Below are 22,190 nucleotides of genomic sequence, written 5' to 3' on the forward strand. Positions count from 1 at the left end.
ACTGCAAAGTTATGAAAAAATTTATTTCAGGATGTATCAAATACAGCTTTAATTTATTTTTACATAAATTGAAATTAATCAAAATTCACAAAAATTGAAAAACTCTGTTCATATTCCTCCACGAGAAAAAAAGAACCCTTCTAAAATTCCTCTCCCTCAATCCCAACGAGTGGTTCGTAGCTCAGTTGGTAGTGGTGCAGTCTAAATATCGGAGAAGCACAGGTTCCAATTCGGTCAAAGGTTCTTCATTCGTAGGTCTGTTGGAATTCATTTCATTAAAATTAGTACTATCTTACTGCTTTGATCATAAAGTGCCGCTTTTAAACTTTATGAGCCTGTTAATGAGATTGGTTCAAAGCGCTAATTAGGCTAAAGACAAGCAAAAGTACATGCGAACAACGCTCCTGCGAAATTGTGCGTTATTTTGGTATTCTGTGGATAATTAAAAACTTACAGGTATGGGCCATTTTTGAGACGGTTTAGTCTCAATGTTACACCTACGAGATTTTTAATGAACTACATGTACTAACATTATTAACATTCCTCAACCACTCTTTTTTCTCTTTTTCTGCATTGATAACTGATACTTTGCATCGTCTACTAGAAAACTGAAATAAAATTTCAACAAATATAAGTTGATTAAACAAAGGAGTAACACTGAACTAAAATCGAGTGACATTTGATGGTTCAGGCCGAATGGTACATTCTGAGACTGGGCTGGGAAGTATTTTCTGAGGTAGGAAATATCAAAGGAGTTTTTGTTGAAAGAATTACCTTAAAATAGAATAGTACGCTAATGTAGGAAAAACAGAATGAAGTCATTTTATGTGCGAGGAGATCAAGGAACGACGAAGGTTAACTAGAAATGAAAAGTATTTATAGGGGTTGCAAAAAAAAAAAGCTGATTTGTAATTGTTTGTTTACTTTTCCCTTAAACTCTTGTTAAAGAAAAAATAAATAAAACGAATCTGCATTCAGAGCACTCACCTGTACCAAAAATAACAAAGAGGAGATGTTCCAAGATGCCATAATGAATGAGCATCAAATGTCCATAGGATTGGTGGAAAGTCGCCCAGCTAGAGACAGTAGAAGATAATTAATCTATGATAAGAATCTGTCTTTTTCTAGGAGTTGTGGATTGTGATACTTGTCAGCCTGTTCCAGAGATTTGTTTGAAAGAGAAGCCACAGTATATTTGCACAAGGTGCATTTTTTTAAATATTGAAAATCAAAGCAGTATTGGTTATCAAACAACACAAAATTAATTAATTTAAGAAATAAGCAAGTTGTCAAAACTTAAGCTTAATGCATCTTTTCAGTTTGGAGTAGTAGTTTTCCATATTGTGTGTCACCCTTCATGAGCAGAGTTCTATCTGGCACAGTCGTTCAGCAAAGTGCTAGGCCATAGACCTGTCAGACTGTTGAGGTATGGTGAACATATTTACATGATATTTAAGGTACCATTCCAACTATGGTAAAGGAATGAAATTTCATAACCACTTTAACATGTATCATGTATCATCAGTGTATTTGATAAACAAAGAGTTTCCATTTACCTCTAGACCTAAGAGAAAGAACACACCAATTGATACAAAAGCACATTTCCACACGTATGGCTGTTGTTTGTAATACTACAAAAGAAAGATGAATGGACTCACTTATCCTGTTTAGCATTATGATTTAATTGATTAAGGAAAACAGCAATGGAAAGCCCATTTCCAAAATGGATACTGTACAGTTTCCTCACTTGACCTTGGTCACAAATGAACAACATTTCCTCTAATCTAAATCACATTAACCTTTAATTTGCTCTACTGATAAGAAATCTTTTTTGAAACTATCATCATCTAATTATAATCAATTTTGGTAGAATCATTGGGGTGGACCTGAATTAGTTTAACTGAGAGTTCTGTAACAAGATTTACCCCTTAAACCCTGAGAGTGACCAGCATCTAATTTCTCCTAACAAATCCCCCCTGTCACCACTAAAGGAGATGTATGGAGAAGTGTATGGAGAAAAGGGATATTAATGTTAGGGTGTAAAGAGTTAAGCTGCAACAGAGAGGAAGGAGATAATCACTAATATGGATTGAAAATAATCATATTTTACCCAATTGGCAGAAATGTTGCAATCTGATTGGCCAATTTGCTGAGAGCACTGTTTATGTCAATGTGTTATGATCATACTCTTGCAATGAAAGAATCGTTTTATTTGATGTCAATATTGAGGCAAAAACAGATCAAAAGTGGCTGTAGCCTGCAGAGCAGGCATAATTTTGGCTAGCAAGTGCTGAGTAATTTCATCATGAATATTATGGCCACCATCTTTGATTTTAATGGCAGCAGAAGGCTAGGGAGAGTAAAAATTTATACCAAGGGGGTGGTCGACAGTCAAAAATAAGGAGAGGGGAGGGGGGTAGGGGAGTGAAGTCTTTTCTCCCCTTCCCCACTCCCTCCCCCACCATCCACTCTGACTGCAAATCAAAAATGGCTGGTCGAACAAATGATCACGAGCTTTTAGTGTTAGCTTGCACTAACAAGACACTTGCACTGCAGGCTACAGTGACTGCACCTAAAATGTTTTTACCTCTATAACGAATATAATTGTTGAAATAAAACTGTTAGTAATACTTACATTCAAACACCAGCTCAACCAACTGATTAAGTTGATGATACCTGAGTAACATATAAATATAATTTCTTTATACTGAAGGCTAGTTGCTTCACAATCATCTGAATCCTTTTTTTAAATTGAGTTATTTGCTTGCAGTACTTGTAAAACTTATAACAAACTGGTCATACAAATGTTGAAAACATAACAGACAAATTTCCTTGTGTGAGGGATAGATGTGATGTGCACAAGCATGGCTGGAAAATCCCTGCCAGATGTAAGCTGAAAAACCAAAAAGAGGTGAACAAGACAAACCTCTGAAGTCGAAGTGCTAAATCTAATTTTTTACCCTTACCATGGTTTGTCCTGTTGATCCACTCCCAGTTAGCCAAGTGTGAGACAAATATTGTCCAAATTTCTTTTGTTTTTTTGTTTTTAAAGCAAAACTTAGCTCTTTTTTTTTTTACAATATTTAAATCAATTTCAAGTGATTTCTACTTTCAAATTAATATCCAATTTATTACTATATTTTAAGGTTTTGAAAATTTTTAGATGATAGGGACACATTTTTCTTTTTACTTATATTTTTAACAATAACAAAACTAACCAGGTGACTGGTTAATTATTGAGGGCCTCACTGAAAACTGCTTGCAGGGGCAATCTGGGTTCCCTCATTAAATATCATTATTTGTTATTATCATTATTACTATTATTATTATTATTATTATTACTATCAAATAATCAGTTATAGGCTGTATCAACAACAGCTCTACATGCTAGTACCAGATCCCTGCTATTTTTCCTTTGACACATTTGGATTTTGACCAAGATCCTGGAACAGGATAACCATCTAAGGTCAATATATTTTATAAACACAGAAAATTCATACAGTGTATCTTCCAACTCACCTATTGTAACATTAAATTTCATATTATATCCATAGTCAAAATGTATGAAGCCCAAATAGAAAACATGGGTGCAGTAAATACTGCATAGAAGTAATCCAATGAGGAAACAACTACAAGAAGAGTAAATGATATGCATATTTGAATGCAGGGCATAAAAGCTTGGGTTAAATTAACAGTGCTAACAAAGATAAAAATTATTGGAAAGGAGTAAATCAAGAGGATAATTGGAGGATCCATAATAAAATGGTTGTCTCTCAATTAATACTCTGTACATCTTCAAGGTTGTTGTAATAAAATATAATATATGTATGATCTGAACAACCTAATAGGGCAGCTGAATTGAATTGTTTTCTTGGCAAGCGTGGCATGTTGCAAAGCAAATTAATGATATATCCCAGAATGCTAAAGAGAATGCACCCAGACCCCCCTAGAAGGGAGGAGGGGATCCAGGTGCATGCTCTTGCAGCAGAAATATTTGAAATTTGAAACTAAGATGTGATTTCCAGCATCTTGTGACATATTTGTTGCAATTAATAACTTTTGTTAGCCAGACAATTATGTTTGAATCAGTTCAAAAATACTTATTTTCTGTCTTCAGTTGATCACAATTTACAAAGCAGCTGGCGCAAAATGGTCTGACAGCCAGTGGGTCTCTACTGCCTTCCCACTTCTAATGACAACCCTGCATCTAATATTTAGATAGAGTGTGACTGTATATTTAAAGTTATTTGTGAAAGCTGATCAGCAATTTCCTCAGCAATGATGTGGCATGCCAATTGAAAGTAATTTTAACCATTCCAACAATAGCATACCACTGCAAAATTCAAGAAGTCACCACACTGTTCTCATCCACTTTTAAAAATGATTATTTTTATTTAAGTTTAACATACCTCCACTTATTTTCCAATCCAATGAACCTGTTCAGGGCCATAAACAAAATTGTGCATAAAAAATTGTCATGAATTATTATTTATAATACACAGCTTTTTTTAAAATTGGGGCTGCAATGAATGCTGGATTGGCAAACCCTGTACCAGGTTCCTCAAGGGGTATGTTGTTGGAGCAGAATTGTGGTATAACAACCTAATTTACAGACTTCTGCACAAACCCACAATAAAAGGTTTTTGTTAAAATTTTGTACCTTTCAGGATGTCTATGGTCATTTTAACATTCCCACACAGATCAATAATCTTCTCAGAAATCATGGAGGAAAAAAGGTTTGCAGACATAAAATTTGCAGACATAAGAATTTTCAAGGCTCTTTATAAATCTGCATCTCACACACCAACAACAAAGATCAAGGCTGCACGAAACAACATGCCTCTTGAGGTACCTAGTCAGGGTTGGCCAATCCCGCAGCATTCATTTGGATGCAGTATTACCAAAGTTGTGTATTATATTAATTTTAAAAGTACCACTATGCAAAAACCCAAATGTAACAGCTCCCCTTTAAAAACAAACTATTAGAAAATTCACTGTATATGCTGGATTTTTTTGTCTTTCATTTTTCAACAGTTTTATCTTAAGTTTTTTTGAGAAAGCTATAAAATCTTAAATATTTTATTTGATTTGTTTCATTGTTCCTGCAGACCAATTGGATTAATTGGAAGGATCATCACAGATTTCAAAATGGATGTACTATCTAATACAATGCTTAATATTACTAACCTCAACATGCAGGCAAAGAAAGAGAACATAACCAGAGATGTGGCACAGAAATAATCCATTTTCTGAAAGAATATAGTTGTAAGTGTTAAAAAAAAAGGGGATCAACAGTGAGCTTTCACCAAGAATGTCTCAATGAAAATTTCATTTATGGCCAGTTCTAAGAATTTTACACAGCAAATTACCGAGTACATGTACACTATCAATGTTTCTGAAACACTGTCAGTAATCATCATAGTCATATTACTTATAGTGAGATCATAATTATAATGAAATTGTTTCTTATAGCCTTATTATAAACTGTGACAGCAATTGTGTAAATTAGTGATGAACAACACTACTTCTCCAAGTGCTGTCTACATTTGAATTTTATGTTTACCCTAAAGCTTGCACTCCCAAGATCTCATTAGTATCTCTCCTTACTGCTTGCCTTACAATTCTCATGTTAGTTCTGAGAATTTGTTGTTGGATCAACCAATAATTCCCTAATTGATATTTTTCTTTGTTTTCATCACTTTTCTGCTTGACATATTATCAATATTGTGAGAACAAATTTTGTCTCGGTCACCCATGGCAACTGGTAATTGGGTCTATGACAAAGATAACTTGGGCTTATTTGTAACAGTTACTCTCACTGAGTCCTCAAAGACAGTCCATGAGTGTGTTACTGTCCATTCCAATACCAAAGCACATAAAACAATGTGCATTGTACATAGTCCTGACCATCATCCCATAATCAGAACACCAAATAATGCTCATAGTGGCAGAAAGATTACCTCAGTCCAGTTCAAATCTCGTGTATGAAACACTGTTGACCAGAACCAAGCATTTAGACACACCTACATAAAAACAATAAATTGGTCAAAAATAAGAATTAATTCCTCATCTATTCAGTTACTGTTACTTTCTAATGATATCAAAATCCTACAAGTTTAGAAACTTTTGAATCATTGTACACACTAAAAAAACATGGCTGGTCCAAATTGTTGGACACATGTTAGAAGCTCACTTTTCATTTATTTCCAAGGTGATTTGAATTCTGTTACTAATGACTGTTTTCAAGGACTATAATTGGGTTAAAAGTAATTCTCAGCCACAATTGAACTTTAAATTGAGTACTGTAAGTTAAAGAACACCCCTAACAGGAAGCAAATTACCTTTTGTTATTTGGCACAAGTTAGTGTTTTAATCAGAATCACAGAACAAATTAGCCTTACCACCAAATTTGCTTTCCATACTGGATACATGCTATAGTCTGTGTTTGGTACAGAAGACTTGAACATTCTCCATCCAAGGAGATGGCCAATTGCATTAAAAATTGAAAATAGGACTGATGCAGGCTCTTGAATTCCAAGAAATCGTACAAATGGCCACTAAAAATTTAAAAGACATAGTAATTTAGCTATGTCTACAAGCAATCCTTGGCTGGTAGTTTGTTGACTAATGAGTAAATTATCTTATAACTAAATATAACCAGGTATAAAGGGGGTAAGTTTCTAAAGAAACTGTGGTGCTGCATTGGTGGGGGAGTTAATAAATTGGCCACTGTAAAGAGACTGACAGTTTGAGTTTTAGCCCTATGTCAGAGCAATGACCGAGGGCTAACACATGAAAAATCAACTTTTAAACTCTTGCTTATGGTTGCCAATTTACGTTATCAACTCAGTTGATAATACTAAATTACCCTGTTATAACTAAGTTTATGATCCATCAAATATTTTTGCTCCTGTGCTTTTGGTCTAGATGCAGCACATGACAAAATATCTCCCACCTAAAACTGGGTGAGCAATATTTCCCAATTTTTAAGCCTCACAAACTCTAAAATAAGTCTTTGTTTCAAATTTAATAGAAGATGAGAGAGAGTTTTGTGCTTGTTACAGAAGGGAAATTTTTTTTTTGTTCATTAAGTCATATCAGGGTGCACTAAAAAAAAAACATCCCATGCTGTATACAGTAAGCTTTTCATATTTACTTTTTGACACAATTTGCAAAATATCCAAAGGATAATGAACACAATAGCCTCTATATTGCATGAAAATATGTGCGTATTATTTGTCCTTGGACTTTATCTGTTTCTCAGAGCTCACAGTTTTCCTTGAATTTCACTCTCCAAAAAAATTGTTCTTGGAACAAATAATGTCTGCAGACAAATATCCCTAGTATATATTTTTGCACAAAATAGGTTATTTGAGGTTATAAAAAAATAGTGGAGTGAAGGAAGGAAAGAGAGACAGATAAAAAGGTATAACATACATGTACAGCTTTTAATATGTTCTTATTGAGGGCTGGATGGGAAAATATTTGGCTTTAGCTCATAACATAAAGACCAAGGGTAGTGAGGTCTGATGGTCATGACCAAACTCAGTCAGTAGGTACTTCACCATATGACCACTAACTGTTTAAAATTTTGTTTCAATCTAAACAGGATGCAACAGACAGGCCTCGGACAACCACAAAAAAAAAAGAAAAGATTCTACAATGAAAACTTTTCAATTGTTGTTTTAAGTTATAACTAGAAATTCATAATTCATCAAAAAATGAATATTTTGCTACTCTTTCTTTTTTCTTTTTAAGTTTTTGCGACAAAACCGCATGAGTGCAGAGCTGGATGGCTTTTTCAGGACCAGCTCATGTCAATCCATCTAGCCCTACACATGCCAGCTTTCATTATGGTTTTCTATGGGATTGTGCTGACAGGGCTATGCATCATAATTAGTTACTGTATCTCTGAGGCACTACAGCAGAATCAGTATGCAATGAAGTCCCTTACTTTGCCATAATATTGCTTGACTGGTTGATTATTTCTCACGTCATTTTGTGTGATATTATGCATACACTGGTACTTGCATTCATCAGAACAATCCCACCAAAACAGAGTTAAATATATTGGCAGCTTTCCAGGGTACTCATCAAGGTGACATCCTTTAAAACATTTATTTATACAATGACGAAATATGGAACTTCTATCTCCACTTGAGCTTTCAACTGGGTTGCAAAGCAAGACTATTAACAAAATACTGCTCTGTATTAACAAGACAATAGAGCTGCAAAACAAAAAAAAATTACTGTGAGGACGTTTCACTTCCACAGAGTGATCTCAGCCCAAAAGCTCCATAGCAGTTTTGAAACATGGAAATCTGAAAATATCTTGAGTTATTTTTTGAGAGATTTTTCTATAACCCCATACTATTCTGAAACTAATCAAAGTTATACCAAAATTCTAAAATTTAAGTACTAATGGGACAGAATTTGTACCAGGCTTGTAATTGACAGTTGAAGTGTTATGCCTGTGAGATTGGAATTGTATGCTTCATGCATGTGCACCATGCACAATTAAGAAATTGGACTCCCACTGCGTGTTCATGGGATTATGTTAATCACTCATGTTTTAACCCTTTCACTCCCAAGATTTAATTAATAATTCTCCTTACTATCCGCCATACAATTCTTCTGATGTAAGTTCAGAGAATTTGTTATTGGATCAACTAATAATCCCATAATTGATATTCTTCTCTATTCTCATCACCTGCCTGCTTGATATTGTATTGATATTGTAAGGAGAAATTCTGTCTTGGTCACTGGTGGGAGTGAAAGGGTTATAAGACAGACTCCACTCAGTCCTATTACTATTACAAAGCAGTAGTACCAATGGCAATCTATTGTTCTTCCATTGCTGTCTTTATCCAAGAATTGTAAGCATAATAAAGTAAGTGGTTGCACCAAAATCTTGCCATATTCTTTTACTTTCAATCACATCCCACTCACAACCCTTCCATTTGTTTATTGATCAATTTGCTCATTCTCATTGAATATACTTTGGTTTAAGGTTTCCCTTGTAACTAACCCACCCATGAGTTTCATACAATTTTACTGGCTACTTTGCATCACATGCTGCAAAATTGCCAGACATTTATAATGCAATATCTATCCTTCCATTATTTCCATTGAAAAGAGATGAAGCCAGAAGAAAAATGCCAGCTCAAAAGTTTCATCTTTTCATTCCTATTACTTTACATAGTAGAAAAACAGACTTGTTTGGTCCAGTCAAATTAAGAAGCTGGTCGCAAATATGTATTCGCTTTTCAGTAGATCAACACTGACTTTTTTCTAACAAGTAATTTGTGCAAGATATGTAAACTAGGGGGTTACTAAAAAAAATACCCGTTCTCTCAGCTGTGGACATTATCAGCCAACATGCCAACCACCTGAAGAGGTCTGTCTACTAAAAGGCTTAGGACCTGTTTACATGGAGGTGGGGGACCCCAGGTAAGTGAGGTAACCCGCTTAGTTGTGGTCAAAACATGTTTACATATAATCTTATAACCCTGGGGTGCTGGGGTGAGGTTTCTTGAGGTTGTTGTTGTGCTTGCAATTAAGGAGTTTGAGCAGAGGCATCCCAAGCTCACGTCTCGAGAAAGAGGAAAGATTAATTCTCAGACACGTATGTATTTATTCATGAAAGCGTCACGCACTGTGTTAAGCGGTGTTAGGCTACATGAGGAACCATTGACTTAATACATTATAAGAATTAGTTTAAATATAGTCAATTTACAACGCTAAATACTCGGAAATGTGAACATTTTACACTCCTTGTATGTCCGTTGCAGTTTCTAGTGATTTCTGCCATGAGACGGCCAGGAAGTATTCAAAGTTTTAAAACATGCGTGTTTTGCTTTTGAGCTTTTGCCATGAAAACAACCCCAGCTAGGCAGGTTACCCCACCTTGAGACGTTTACATGGCAAATTGTCACCCCAGCTGACAGGGTTACCCTACCTGGCAGACCAGGCAACCCACCTAGATGGGTCACCCCACCTATCATGTATATGTGATCACGATAAAAAAAGAAATTATATGGACAGGCAGGTTACCCCACTTAGGTGGGTTACCTCACCTACCTAGGGTCCCCCACCCCCATGTAAACAGGCCCAAAGAAAGTCAATGTCACCCGCGGGCAGAACGAATTCCATTTGCAGCCAACAATCCGTGTTCATGAACTCCCAAAATATGTCAGTGGAAGTGAAATTTACTCAATTTGACCCCTTTTAATGGAAAATACCTAAACATGGAAAATTGATGTAGAAAGAGGAGGGGGAGTCTGGAGGATACCGTATTATGTGCATGTTCAGAACGAATACTTTTGAGTGACTTTAAATACTTTCTTCGCGCGATCAATTTCACAATTAATTATGTATATTAAGTCATGACATGTACGGCTTGCAAGCTCACAAATTTTTATTTTGCTCTGAAAATAGAGCAAAATTCAATTGTAAACGTAAAGATCGCAGGCATGGTTAGGTTGATTCGTTTCAAATTTAGGCGGGAATACTACTGTACTTGAACGAGATTTCGTGACATGATCAATCGATGGTTCTAATATGAATAATGTGCACGCACGTTCAGCAAAGTTGGGGCGTCATGGTGGACTGGGAAGTTCAAATTCTCCTTGATCCGTGACTCTTAATTTTCATCACTGAGAAAAACATCACTGGTAGTTTTTTAAGTAAATTACGCCTACGAATCGAAGCCTCTCAAAACGAGTATGAGATATCGGCACAGTTCAGCCTACCTCACTTTCATTGTCAAACTGTTTGCCAACTCCAGGATCAATTGGTACAGTGATAATGCAACTGCAAAACAATCCTCTTATTCGGGTGACGTAAAAGAAGCAATCTTCATTCCATCATTTAATCTTCCGCAGACCCAGGAAGTCCAACTATCAAACTGTACAACATCATTCACTAACGCTGATCAGTAAGAACTACGAACTCAAACCCTTTCTCCCAGTCTTTTTCAACTAATATATCGTGCGCCTGTCGTGTTTTTGCCTTACAGCCACATAGTATCGCGTTACATGGCTTTTCCGAGAAGTACAGCTACATTTGGTTGTTTTTGGTCGTGTTCACATTACTTTTTAAACAGGGGAAGCCCTTGCTCAAGGTTAGTATCAGATTATTATTAAGACTGACGGGCAAGAAAGGTGTCGCTGTAAATATCTTTTCTTCATTGAGTTATGTAATCGTTTCTCGGTCATAATATTTGCATCGTGTTGTGTTGCTGTTTTAAACACCTGGATCAACTGGAGAAGGGAGTGCCTCTTTGCAAGCAGTTAATAGTTTGTGGCTCTCTATGAAAGTATGAAAGAACAAAGATTTTAGCTGGTTTAAAGTCAAGCGACATAAAAAGAATAACATCACATGTATATTGCAGTGAGGACTACAGTGTAAATCACTTATCAGAAATCCCAAACCATGCAATTACCCCTCCTTATTGTTATTTTATCTGCAGGGCTTTGGGAACGTCCTTGCATTCGTTGTTTAAAACAACTTCAGGTTTGACAGATTTCTTTTTTCTGTAAAAAAATGAGTGTTTGATGTTTATAAGATATGATGTAATAAATACAGTTTATATAGCAGTTATTGCAAGCCTCAAAGTGTTTTCCAATATGAAAAAGAAAAATGTCTAGGGTAATTTAGTATTATCAACTGAGTTGATAACATGTATTGGCCATAATAAATAGTTTCAAAGTTGATGTTTCCCTTCATCAGAGTGAATACCCTATTAACCTATTTTCTACATTACTACATATTTTATAGACATCTAGAGTTAAAACTTAGAAACAAAAACTCTAGGAGTAGATCACTCCTGTCAAAAACTACAGGGGTTCAATGTAAGCTCATTACTGGTAGTCTACTGCCATCTGTAAGACTTCTCACCACTCTCCAGCCTGTAAAAAGGTTCTTGTGTTTGGGTTTTGCCTTACAGCACAGCTGCCTAATATTTACACCATCAAAAGCTGCTTATGGAAAAAGTAATTGAAGCCTCTGCAGATATCTATCGGATTCCAAACAACATGTGTTTTTAATTAAAGTTTACCTTTTACACTTAAAAAAATTGCCTTAAGTACCTTAAAGCAAAAGTTGTGGAGCTCTCTGTGACTAATTTATCATCAATATTTTAAAATGTGTAAAAACATTTTCTTTGCATAATTTTTTCTCATTATTTGCAATACGTAATATTTTTAACATATGTTTATCTGTTTACATCGTGAGTAATCAATAATTATTTAGTTATTTGATGCATCATTTAGAGTTTCTTTTAAACAGGTGGTACACATTCACTTCGTCTCATGTCATCGCATTCCAATGGAGCTGAAAGCAGTAGTTCTCACCTTGAGAGGACAGAACATTCACCAAGACAGGAGGTGACGAAGTTAGCTGACAAAAGATAAAAATAAAGACAGTTAATGATTTAGACCCAGGAGTAACTTGTGATCTTGTAGTCTGATCATCAAGGTGAGTGTAGTCCTGAGAAGGACTGTTGTCAGTAGAACCATATTTGGCAACCATGCGACAACCTACCACTGATAAGGGTCCTACTCAGGACTACACTCACCTACATAATCAGGCTACATGATCAAAAAAAGAAAGCAGTCATTACTTAGAGCACTTAATTGACTAACAAAGTAATCTATTTAGTACAGAACCATTTTATACTCCTGGATGTAGAGATCAAAGCACTGTGAAAGTAAATTATTTTGCCCAAGAACACAAAAAGATGCCTTGGCCAGGTCTTGAACCTGGACTTCTCTACCCAGAGTCCAGTGCAGTGATCATCAGGCCAGCATGTCTCCCAACTATTTGATAATTTCCATCCACACATAAGACCTGTAAGCTTAAGTTAGCTGTCTGTGGGGGTTTGACTTCACTTAGATGATAATTACTGCATTCTCTTTACCACAGTTTTTAGTGCAAGGTACAGTAACAGAGATGACTCAGTTGTCAAAGACTGTTAAGGGACTTTCCATAGAGGTGAAAGACAGAAGATTTTCATTTAAATGTGGACAATGGTGAGCACCTACATAGTAATCTTTTAAACAAATGGATGAGTAGAAATGATGTGCTGCTTCTCAACACACATTTTTGTCATTGAAGAAAACTATAGAATTTTTAATTACTACCAACAGAATAATAATAATCTTTTATCCAAATGTGACAGCTGAAAATTTGAACCTCTGTATCTAGTAATTACCACTGGATGTTGAAACCATTAATATTTACAGGCGCTTGTTGTAATAGATTGTGTGAAAAAAAGTGTAGTCCTCTTTTTCAGTCTTATTTTTATTCATTCCAACAAGCAATAATTATTTGGAGGAGGATACATGTATATGTATTGAACAATGAGTTTGAATGACTTTTCCTTTGCTAGTTTGTTTACTATTAAACATGAAAATCCAGCAGGAGTGTATTTTTTAGACTTGCAGTTTAAGAAAACTGAAATTTCTTCTGGTAATTATTATTATTTTTTGATTCTCTGTTCAGAAATAAACAATAACTAAAAAGAGGAAGCTTATGAAGTTTTTAGGTGTATTGTTTCAAGATGGATGTTTCAAGGGGTTCTTAATCCTTTTCTCGCTAAGAGTGATAGCATCTATTTCCTCCTGACAATGTCACCCCTGAATCAAACATCAAGGTCACAAACTGAAGAAGCTATTGATTGTAAAACAAATTCTCCTTGTAAGTATGTCAGGAAATGTATAGAGATAAGTGTGGAGAACTTGAATACTGATGTTAGGGTGTAAAAGGTTGATTTGCATCCATAATTTTCCATTTCACAAAAAACTTATTTTTGCAGTTTAAGGACAATCAAGAAAAGCTGCAAGAACTGAAAGCTGTGAAATATTCTTGCCACATATGCAACTTTTTTTTTCTCTCCATCAGGGTGGATTTCTTTATTCCAGGAGTTCCTACTGTGGGTGGGTTTACCATATGTTCCAGCCACAGGCTGCTTAAAGAAAAAAGATCCATAGACCTTGCTGTCAAACACAGCGAACATCCTCCAGCCCTTTGGGTTCACACTCAGGTGTGTACAGAAATATGGATACTTAGTTGGCACAGAATGCCTTTATTTATAAGGCAAGCCATAGCTGTTAGGCCCATAGGAGTGACTAGTATCTAATTTCTCCCCATGTTATCACCTGGAAATCAGACATTAAGGTTATGAGAATAAAGAAAATGATCACCAACTAAAGGAGCTCTTGATTGTTAAACAAATTCTCCCTATCAGCAGCTTACACAATTTAGGAAGAACAATAAGGAGGATGTGAATAATGATGTTAGGGTTTAATGTAAAGCATCAAAAAATTATTATTAATCTTTTATAATTTAAGAGATCAGATAGAGGTTATAAGGTTGATAGGCAGGGTCTTCTTATAGATAAACAAAGTATACAATGTAGTCTGGAATGAACAGCCTAGCATGCTTCCTCACTGAAGAAGTAAAGCACTGATATTTGCTGCTTGAAATAGGCTATGAAGTGTAGACCATGAAAGTCCTTAACCCTTTAACTCCCATGAGTGACCAAGACAGAATTTCTCCTCACAATATCAATACAATATCAAGCAGACAAGTCATGAAAATAAAGAAAAATATCAGCTAGGGGATTATAAGTTGATCCAATACCAAATTCTCCAAACTAACATCACAAGGTCAGTATGGCAGACAGCAAGGAGAATTACTAGTGAGATCTTGGGAGTTAAAGGGTTAAAATTATATTCAGTGCAAACTACAGGAATAGACATTTATACTATCAAAGGATTTTCAGTTTTCCCCTTGAAGAGTAATAACTAACCAAATAGCAGTTTTCAGTACATAATTTGCCAAAGATATAAATGTTTGTGTTGAAATTATTTGTTGAGTGCCACTTGTACGGGTCCTAGTAAATCAAAATAGGGGGTTATACTTCATGCTTATGAAGTTGTCTCCTTTTTATCCATATTAGTGTCAAGTTGGCAGTAAAGTTCATATGAAAGTCGGGGGAGAGTGTTATTTTGACCCAAATCCTGAAGGCTCCAGTCCAGATCTGCTTCTGATTGCTGGTGGTGTTGGAATCAACCCCTTGTACTCCATTGCACAACATGTCGCTGACATTTCCTCTGATGCTAGCCATCAGTATGATGGGAAAACAGTGCTTCTGTTTAGTGCTAAGAACCAAGATGAACTGCTGTATAAGGTACACTACAATTTATCTTAGAATACATAATTTGATCTTCAATGGTAAAATGCGGGAAAGGTGGAATTTGTGATATGTTTTTGACAATTATCTATTTGAATTATTGCCTCTTTAGTCAAGATTTTCAGACTGAGAAGTATTTCTTTGAAGTCCTTCAAAAAATTAAATTCTATCGCTTGCAACGCGCTTAGTTCAACTTTAAACACGGAGAGAAATGGAATGACAGACTGCTGATATCTCTCCATTTCAGTCTGACTTAAAAGTTCTCTTTTGTCGTTTACAACTTCCCCTTTTAAGCCACTGTGTGAATGACCTGTAAAGGATCGATAAATACAGTATGGCTAGTGAGAAAAAAAACTATGTATTTGTTTACAAACTCAATGAACCATGCAGATGTTTGCATGTAGCCCTGTTTATTTTGAATTAAAAAGTAGCTTTGGAATTGTATTTTTTTTATCTTGTTAGTGTGACTGTTTGTTTCTTATTCTGTCCTCTTTTGTAGGATAATCTTTTGAAAATGTCAGAACAGTGCCCATCTATACTCTGCAAGTTTTTTGTCACAAAACCAGATGCTGATACACAGACAAACGTGAACAGCGTTCAATGTAAGTGATCGTAAAAACGTATCTAGTTTCGGTTTTTGGCTTGAGTGTAGTTACAATTCAGGCCTACTAGCCAGCCCAAACTCGGAATATTCTAGTACTCATTGTCATGTGAGATTTTGTGAGCTATTGAGTGTCTGAGGTAATCCGAATTTCTTTGGTTATACTTTACTCCGCTATATGACTGTTTCAACAAGATCCAAAACGAAAACCTACACAATTCGGTTTTCCCGCGCTTTAGGCAGTTTGGTTGGTTTTTATCTTTAGTTTTCATTGGCTCTTAACACCGTCCTTTCATATGATTGGCTCTTGTGATGACTTTTGTTTTGCTTTTACGACACTAGACCGAAAAAGCGCAGTAGTTTCTGATCTTTGAAGCTGGCACGCACTGTGGTATTCAAACGACCAGGAATTAACAATGAGAACATGAAGACAAATAATTTTTTATGTGTTTACAAACGTTACAAAATATGAGTGTTGGAAGCTCGTTGATTCCCGTGTCTTATTTTGCCCACCTTCAAATTGCTAGGTGAACGTGGTCGTATCAACGAATCGCGACTACAAGAAGCTGTGTCCTCTCTGGACAGGAATAGATTAATTTGTTACATCTGTGGTCCTCCCCCAATGATCCAACAGATAACTGAAATTTTGTACAAGATGGATATTGAGGAAAGCAGGATACTCTTTGAGAAATGGTGGTAGCAAGACTTGAAGCTTCTTCATTTTAGGTACGACGGAGAGAAGTACAGAAAGCCATGCCATTTGGTGAACAAGTGACAGTCGCCCTCATCAGAAACATTGCATCGGAAAAATACGTAATCCCTGAGAGTAAAGGGGGAATTTTTTTTAAGGGAGACACTGAAATTTTTTCTTGCTACTTTGATCGAGTATTGGGAAAGAAAAACGTTTTGGCAAACCTTCGTCAAAACGTTGGCAGTATTTAAAATCTGATCACTCACAGAAGTGATTTGAGGTGCGAGCGTTTAGAAATATAGCAATCATTGTCATGCCTGGTTGCATTTCTAACATGGCAGAAGATTGTTTAACCCTTTAACTCCCAGAAGTGATTAACATAAAACTACTACAATATCCATATATTCTTCAGCAAACAGGTAATCAGAATATTCAAACTTTCAGGTAGAAGCTGCTATCTTGATCTAGCACCAAGTTCTCATGACTAATTTACAAGGAAATGTGCAGCAGCTACAGGGGAGAATTAACAATCAGATTTTGGGGGTTAAAGGGTTAAGATTGTTCTATGAAATTAAAAATTTATTTAAGCATCAAGAAAATTTAATTTGAGCTAAAGTTATAACTTTTGTGTTTCTTTATGAATTGTAAGTCGAATTATGAGCTCCTCCAAGTTCATCGAAATTCCATATCAAAAGAAACCTTAAATAAATGATTTCGAGTGCAATTTGGTTAAAATTACAACAAAATTACACGAGCCCCTTGGAACAAGTGCTATTTGAAAAATTTCATAAGTACTTATTTCACCAAATTGCAAGAGAAATCATGTTATTACTTGTTAATAAACAACGTGAAAAAACATCACAGAAAGTCAAGAAAGACGAAATTTTAAAAGCGTGCGCGCGCTATTTGTAATTATTTCATGCGGGTTACAACTTTGCACTAGTGTTTTTCGCTAATCAGAAGCGCGTAATTTTTTCGTGTATATTATTGTTAAAGTAGATAAAGGATTGATAATAAATTTAGAAGCTTTTGTTTATTCATTAAAAACAGCTTACATGAACATTTTTTCCTGAAAACGGTAAGGTACGCTTTGGTAGCTTTGGTGGCAGCCTTTAAAGAGGTGCATTTGACAAAGCAATTCAATTTTGAAAAGACGGACGAACCTAACAGAGAACTCGTTAGAAAGCTTGTGATATGATTCGTCCTGTTTACATTTAGATAGAAAGAGTGAAAAATGGTAATTTTTGGGCTTTTAAGAAAGAGAAACGACAGTGAGGCAAGGAAAAACTCTGATTACCCGATAGGGTTCGAACCTCACACCTGCGTGACCCTCCATAACTCTGCCGTAAAACAGTTTCGATTTTTGCTGCTTGCAAAAACAATTCATAAATCGAAAAGGAATAAGTCAACTTTCTGACAACTTAGACCACGAGGGATGGAGCTCGAGTTCTATTTCCATTTACAAAAATACAAAACAAAAAAAACAAGCTATCGTTTGATTAGTCTTATTTTATATGCAGAAGAGAACAGGCGAATTCTTGACTAAAGCGCCTGACAATATATTTTTTTTGATGCGTTAATATTTTGCCTATCATATCTACAAACCAAGTCCGGTAGGAGAAAATTTAAAAAAACTTTAAACTCGGTTTTTTCGGGCCCTAAAGTGCTCTCATTTTCTTAAAAGTGTCCCATGAACTGGTAACGAATTAGCTGATGATAACGTAGAACGCTGTGACAACTCTCAGTTGACACTTACAAATCTCTAAAAACTCTTGTAATTTTGTATGTCAGCGTTGAAATACACTTGCCCGATAGCGATGTATACTTACCTTCTGCAAGCTCTACTGAGAGTTGTAATACATCGTACTCAAGTGGTAAAGGAGAAATGGAAGTTGCGAATACGGCTCACCCCTACGAAGGAGAACTGCGTGCATCCGAACGAAGATTTCGACGAAGACTGACAAGGATGGTTTCTCCCCTGCGGAGTTCAGGGCAAGATTTGAACAAAAAACTCCCGTTACTGAATGTTTAGTTCATCGTGTTTGTGTTTTGTTTTCTATGGGGAAATCTATGTTAAGAATGGGTAGCTGTGTTCGTTTCTGTTGCCATAACATTTTATTCCTTCGAACGTTCCCCTTGGTCAGTGCTCTCTTAGCGAACCAAAAGCTAATTTTTGACGAAAGAATCAGCTGTATCACGAGGCACGATGATTTTTCGCCGAGAAGTGATCGGACAGTTTCACTGCAAGTTGCTCCTTTCCTCGGAGATTGCAAAGGCAAAGGCTATCGTCGTCGAGCCGGTCAAATGGAAAACGAGTGAGTTTATAGACATCAAATTAGTCTCAAATAGGGATTTTGATATAGAAAAACTTCTACAAATTGTTTAAGTGCAGCATTTCCATATGACCCATGTCGCTCAATGGCAAATAACTGACATCAGTATTGTAAGTGGATACTTCGTATGCATAGACTTTCACACAGTGCTTGAATTCATTACCACCTGATTCAATAAAATTTCAATTTCTTTATTTATCTCGTTGTAGTGCTGTTATCACAATGATATTGTTACTGTGGCTACTCTTAATTTCTTGAGGGCAGGGGGGAACTGAGAGCTCTTGGGATGAATTTTCGGAAACCTGGGTTAGGAGAATACACCGGCGGCCTCTTAGAGGTTGTGTTTCTGCTAGTATCCGCCAGAGGTTTTGCACTGTTCACGCAACAGGATATCGGTCAGCACAGGAAAGGGCTTGAGTTTGGCTTGCACTTTGTTTCCGTTATTAAAATGCGATGGAAACTGCAAATGGTAGGATTTTCATACGATAAGAAAAGCGCAAATGTAGTCATGTGGAAAGACGAGGAGTATGAGTACATCTCAAGCAAGTGAAATTAACGTTAACAACAATAAGGAGCTCACCTTTCTTCGCTTGCGAAATGTCAGCCGAAGAGAAAATTATGGTGTACGGTGTGGGAACAGGCCCCTTAATCAGCATTCTTTTTAGCAGAATTCATTGGTTATCTTTCCCTGATTTGACTCTTGGTTTGTGTTCGTAACAGCCGTCTTCGAAGCCGGTACGGAGCATAAGGCAAACGACATTGAAGAGCAAAATCTCCTCGATGTCGACGATCGAAACGCGTCCATTTTGGCTATACAGCTACATTTTTTGGAAAGCAGTGTTTAGAAATACCCGGTATATGTGTATTATTCTTGTAGCTAACATTATTTGGTGCTCCGGCCACGCGATACGCTTTCTTCCTTCAAGATTTCTATTTTCTCCGCCATGGTTGCTGACGTATCTTCATCGTTTTTACGTCACAGCTGTGTAACATGATCGTTTTAGCCGTGCGCCTGATGGGGACACTCTTTGGCCGTCAAATCGTACTTTCAATGCACAAAAAAAAAAATGGTTAAGGAGAACCGACTAGGCGCTAAGGTCAATTACTTCTAATTTAGAATACAGCTATTAACCAGAAAACGCAAAAAAAATTCGTTTTATACGCACTTTAAAAGCTTTTGAATAAATTTGTGAAGAACCCGTTGTGCTGCGTCGCTAAGGAAATAAGTTACTTTTAAGTGAAAATTAAACGACATATCATAAGCAACAGCTTCTCGCCCGTGTCCACTCATTACAACCTGACGCTCGCCAGTTGGAGTAACGTTCCATTCATTACCTTAGTCCCATCCGATCTAGATTTTTCTTACAAACACCCACTCGTTCCAGTCCATACTTTGTTACAACGCTCACGGTTGCGGAACAAGTGGTTGTGAGCAGTTGTGAACGCAACTTGACGCTCTCGACCCTGCTAACGAAACGTTCGATAAGCATTTCCTAAGGAAGGACTTTTATAGTACAGTTTACGTCTGGGGGCATAGATCTGTCCCATCCTTGTTAATAATACTTTTCCAACAAAGCTTCACACAAAATTCCAGCACATTCCACCGAAGTTTGACGCACGGGGCGTGTATCCGGTCAAGTAGCGATCGTACTGCTAAGGTGATGTGTCATTCTATTTTCATAACCTTATATTTCTTAATGCTCTTGCCCAAGATTAAATAAGTCAGACCGACAGAGAGTAAACGCTAATTTAACTTGTGGTGCTGAGAGAAAGAAATCTTAGAAGTTCTTGGAATTTTTTTCATTTTATACCGAATTAAGGATTGATGGCTCCGTACACTTCCGATGAGACGTTGTGAGTATTGACACAAGAATAAGTCCAACCATAAACTTCATCATAGTCTTTACCGCCCTTGAATTCGTCAATATTGTGTTAGCTTTTTATAGTTTTCTTACTCTCGTGAAATTCTCGATAAGGTTTGTACAATATGGACGATTAGTTTCATGATCACGCATAAGTTTATTTTTATTTTGGGTTTCTATGCCACATGTGATCTTTTCACTGTTCTCGCAATATAAACTAATTATTATCGGCAAAACATATGGGGTCGTGCAAATTTAATTCTGTTTGCGTGGTCTGATTCATCTCACGCTTATGCACTCCACATAACTGCGATATACAAGCAATCGTGGTCAATTATTCTCTCTGAAGTTCCAGTGAGTAAAAATTATTCTACCTACACATAATTTCCTAAGAATACTACTCTCAGTATCACACTCTTGGACTTTGGCAACCAATCTTAGCTGAAAGTGAAAATCTAGCGAGGTTTGCTGTTCAGCACAGTCTTGAAAAGACATGTAAATCTAGTTCAGGAGTGTTTGTTATTGTAAAAGTGACAAAGGAACAAGTTTGATCTTCTTCATCCAATAATTTATGTTAGCTTAACATCATGCTTGAACAAGTTCCTTTGAATGGTGACCTATTAACTCTTTATTTTTCAACACAAAGATATTGTTGTGTAAACAATCATTCATCTAAAATTTATCTAGAAATTTGTTATTAATTAGGTTTCTGTTTTAAAGTCAGTTTGTTGATTTGGCACCACTGAATCAAACATTCCTACATCAATATGTTTTTGAAAAGCTTCATCAATAGAATTGTTGTTAGTTATTGTTATGAATTAGACATAATTATGAAAGCATACTTGCATGTGATTGTCATGCAATGAAATTGTACATGAGAAATTAAGTTAAGGTCAGCATTTGAATCCTACCTTCTTCTTCTTTATGAGACCAAAGATTATTGAATTATTTTTTTTTTCCCAGTCACTAAGCTACTGAAATCGTTCAATGAAAATGAAAGTTCAGAGAAGCAAAAACCTTGAAGCATAGTACTTCCTGTTTATTTCAGATCAAGAACTTCAGTTATGGAAATGGAAGAGGAGGTAAGTGATCATCAGCAAAGTGCTGAGGTGACTCCAGCCAGCAGTGAGAATGACCTTCTGGAAAATAAATCGGAGGACAGCATCGATGATGATGATGACGACGATGAAGATGATGATGATATTGATAAAATGTTGAGTGAGTTGCAGACTTTCCAAGAGGTAAATTCCTTGTTCTGTTTTTTATATTATGTCAAGTTCAAAAGATCTCTTGTGTTGGCGTAGTGGGAGGGCTGGATAGGAAAGTATTTGGCTTGTGATCATGATGCACAGACTGAGCACAATGAAGTCTGTGCTGTGCGTCATGACCAAGAGTGAAAAATTTTCCAATCCAGCCAGACCAAACTCAGTCAATAAGCATTTTATCATTTGACCACTGATTGGTGAAAAATTTTGAAAAACTGTGTGTCAACAGAATTATAGGAAGC

At 36.2% G+C, this 22,190-nt stretch overlaps 3 protein-coding genes and 2 long non-coding RNA genes across 7 annotated transcripts in view; 2 read left to right on the forward strand and 3 right to left on the reverse strand.

Moving 5' to 3' along the window:
* On the reverse strand, positions 1–10,925 carry LOC131785842 (post-GPI attachment to proteins factor 3). The gene is made up of 12 exons (XM_059102802.2): positions 10,752–10,925; positions 7,955–8,228; positions 6,402–6,557; positions 5,961–6,023; positions 5,188–5,249; positions 4,410–4,436; positions 3,520–3,629; positions 2,636–2,676; positions 1,557–1,631; positions 988–1,076; positions 531–608; positions 1–257 (listed from the first exon to the last, which is right to left on the reverse strand). Exons 1-11 carry the CDS (start codon positions 10,760–10,762, stop codon positions 545–547), a joined length of 972 nt encoding a protein of 323 aa, XP_058958785.2. The 5' UTR covers positions 10,763–10,925; the 3' UTR covers positions 1–257; positions 531–544.
* Positions 10,912–17,530, forward strand: LOC131785834 (oxidoreductase NAD-binding domain-containing protein 1-like). The gene is made up of 8 exons (XM_059102789.2): positions 10,912–11,122; positions 11,471–11,514; positions 12,289–12,386; positions 12,925–13,031; positions 13,903–14,044; positions 14,963–15,193; positions 15,696–15,798; positions 16,325–17,530. The coding sequence occupies exons 1-8, from the start codon at positions 11,037–11,039 to the stop codon at positions 16,495–16,497; spliced, it is 984 nt and encodes a 327-aa protein (XP_058958772.1). The 5' UTR covers positions 10,912–11,036; the 3' UTR covers positions 16,498–17,530.
* The window catches only part of LOC136283981 (uncharacterized), a 14,671-nt gene continuing 4,008 nt past the window's right edge, over positions 11,528–22,190 (reverse strand). For both annotated transcript variants that reach the window (XR_010719011.1, XR_010719010.1), the window contains exon 5: positions 11,528–12,399. This is a non-coding gene — a long non-coding RNA (uncharacterized lncRNA). The remainder of the gene's footprint in view (positions 12,400–22,190) is intronic.
* Positions 18,997–20,137, reverse strand: LOC131785861 (uncharacterized). Its single transcript, XR_009340321.2, has 2 exons — positions 19,402–20,137; positions 18,997–19,281 (listed from the first exon to the last, which is right to left on the reverse strand). It is a non-coding gene; the product is annotated as an uncharacterized lncRNA (long non-coding RNA).
* LOC131785812 (ras-associated and pleckstrin homology domains-containing protein 1-like) overlaps positions 20,229–22,190 on the forward strand; it is a 17,748-nt gene continuing 15,786 nt past the window's right edge. The window contains exons 1-2 of one of the 2 annotated variants that reach the window (XM_059102770.2): positions 20,229–20,479; positions 21,732–21,924. In XM_059102770.2, the coding sequence (XP_058958753.2) occupies positions 21,748–21,924 (177 nt within the window). In that variant the 5' untranslated portion in view covers positions 20,229–20,479; positions 21,732–21,747. Of the gene's footprint in view, positions 20,480–20,528; positions 20,676–21,731; positions 21,925–22,190 lie in introns of those variants that run through there. The other variant, XM_059102763.2, reaches the window with a different exon arrangement.

Source organism: Pocillopora verrucosa, chromosome 10, assembly GCF_036669915.1.
Source record: "Pocillopora verrucosa isolate sample1 chromosome 10, ASM3666991v2, whole genome shotgun sequence".
NCBI classification, from domain to species: domain Eukaryota; kingdom Metazoa; phylum Cnidaria; class Anthozoa; order Scleractinia; family Pocilloporidae; genus Pocillopora; species Pocillopora verrucosa.

What these genes read in the sequence shown, in the direction of transcription:
- LOC131785842 (XM_059102802.2), bottom strand. An exon ending in TATGGAAAGCAAATTTGGTG is followed by an intron (nt 6,024 to 6,401) that starts GTAAGGCTAATT and finishes GTTTTTATGTAG; the next exon opens with GTGTGTCTAAATGCTTGGTT. An exon ending in CTTTGTTATTTTTGGTACAG is followed by an intron (nt 609 to 987) that starts GTGAGTGCTCTG and finishes ATTTTATTTCAG; the next exon opens with TTTTCTAGTAGACGATGCAA.
- LOC131785834 (XM_059102789.2), top strand. Translation starts at nt 11,037, where the DNA reads ATGGCTTTTCCGAGAAGTACAGCTACATTTGGTTGTTTTTGGTCGTGT. An exon ending in GTTGTTTAAAACAACTTCAG is followed by an intron (nt 11,515 to 12,288) that starts GTTTGACAGATT and finishes TCTTTTAAACAG; the next exon opens with GTGGTACACATTCACTTCGT. An exon ending in TCATTTAAATGTGGACAATG is followed by an intron (nt 13,032 to 13,902) that starts GTGAGCACCTAC and finishes TCTCTCCATCAG; the next exon opens with GGTGGATTTCTTTATTCCAG.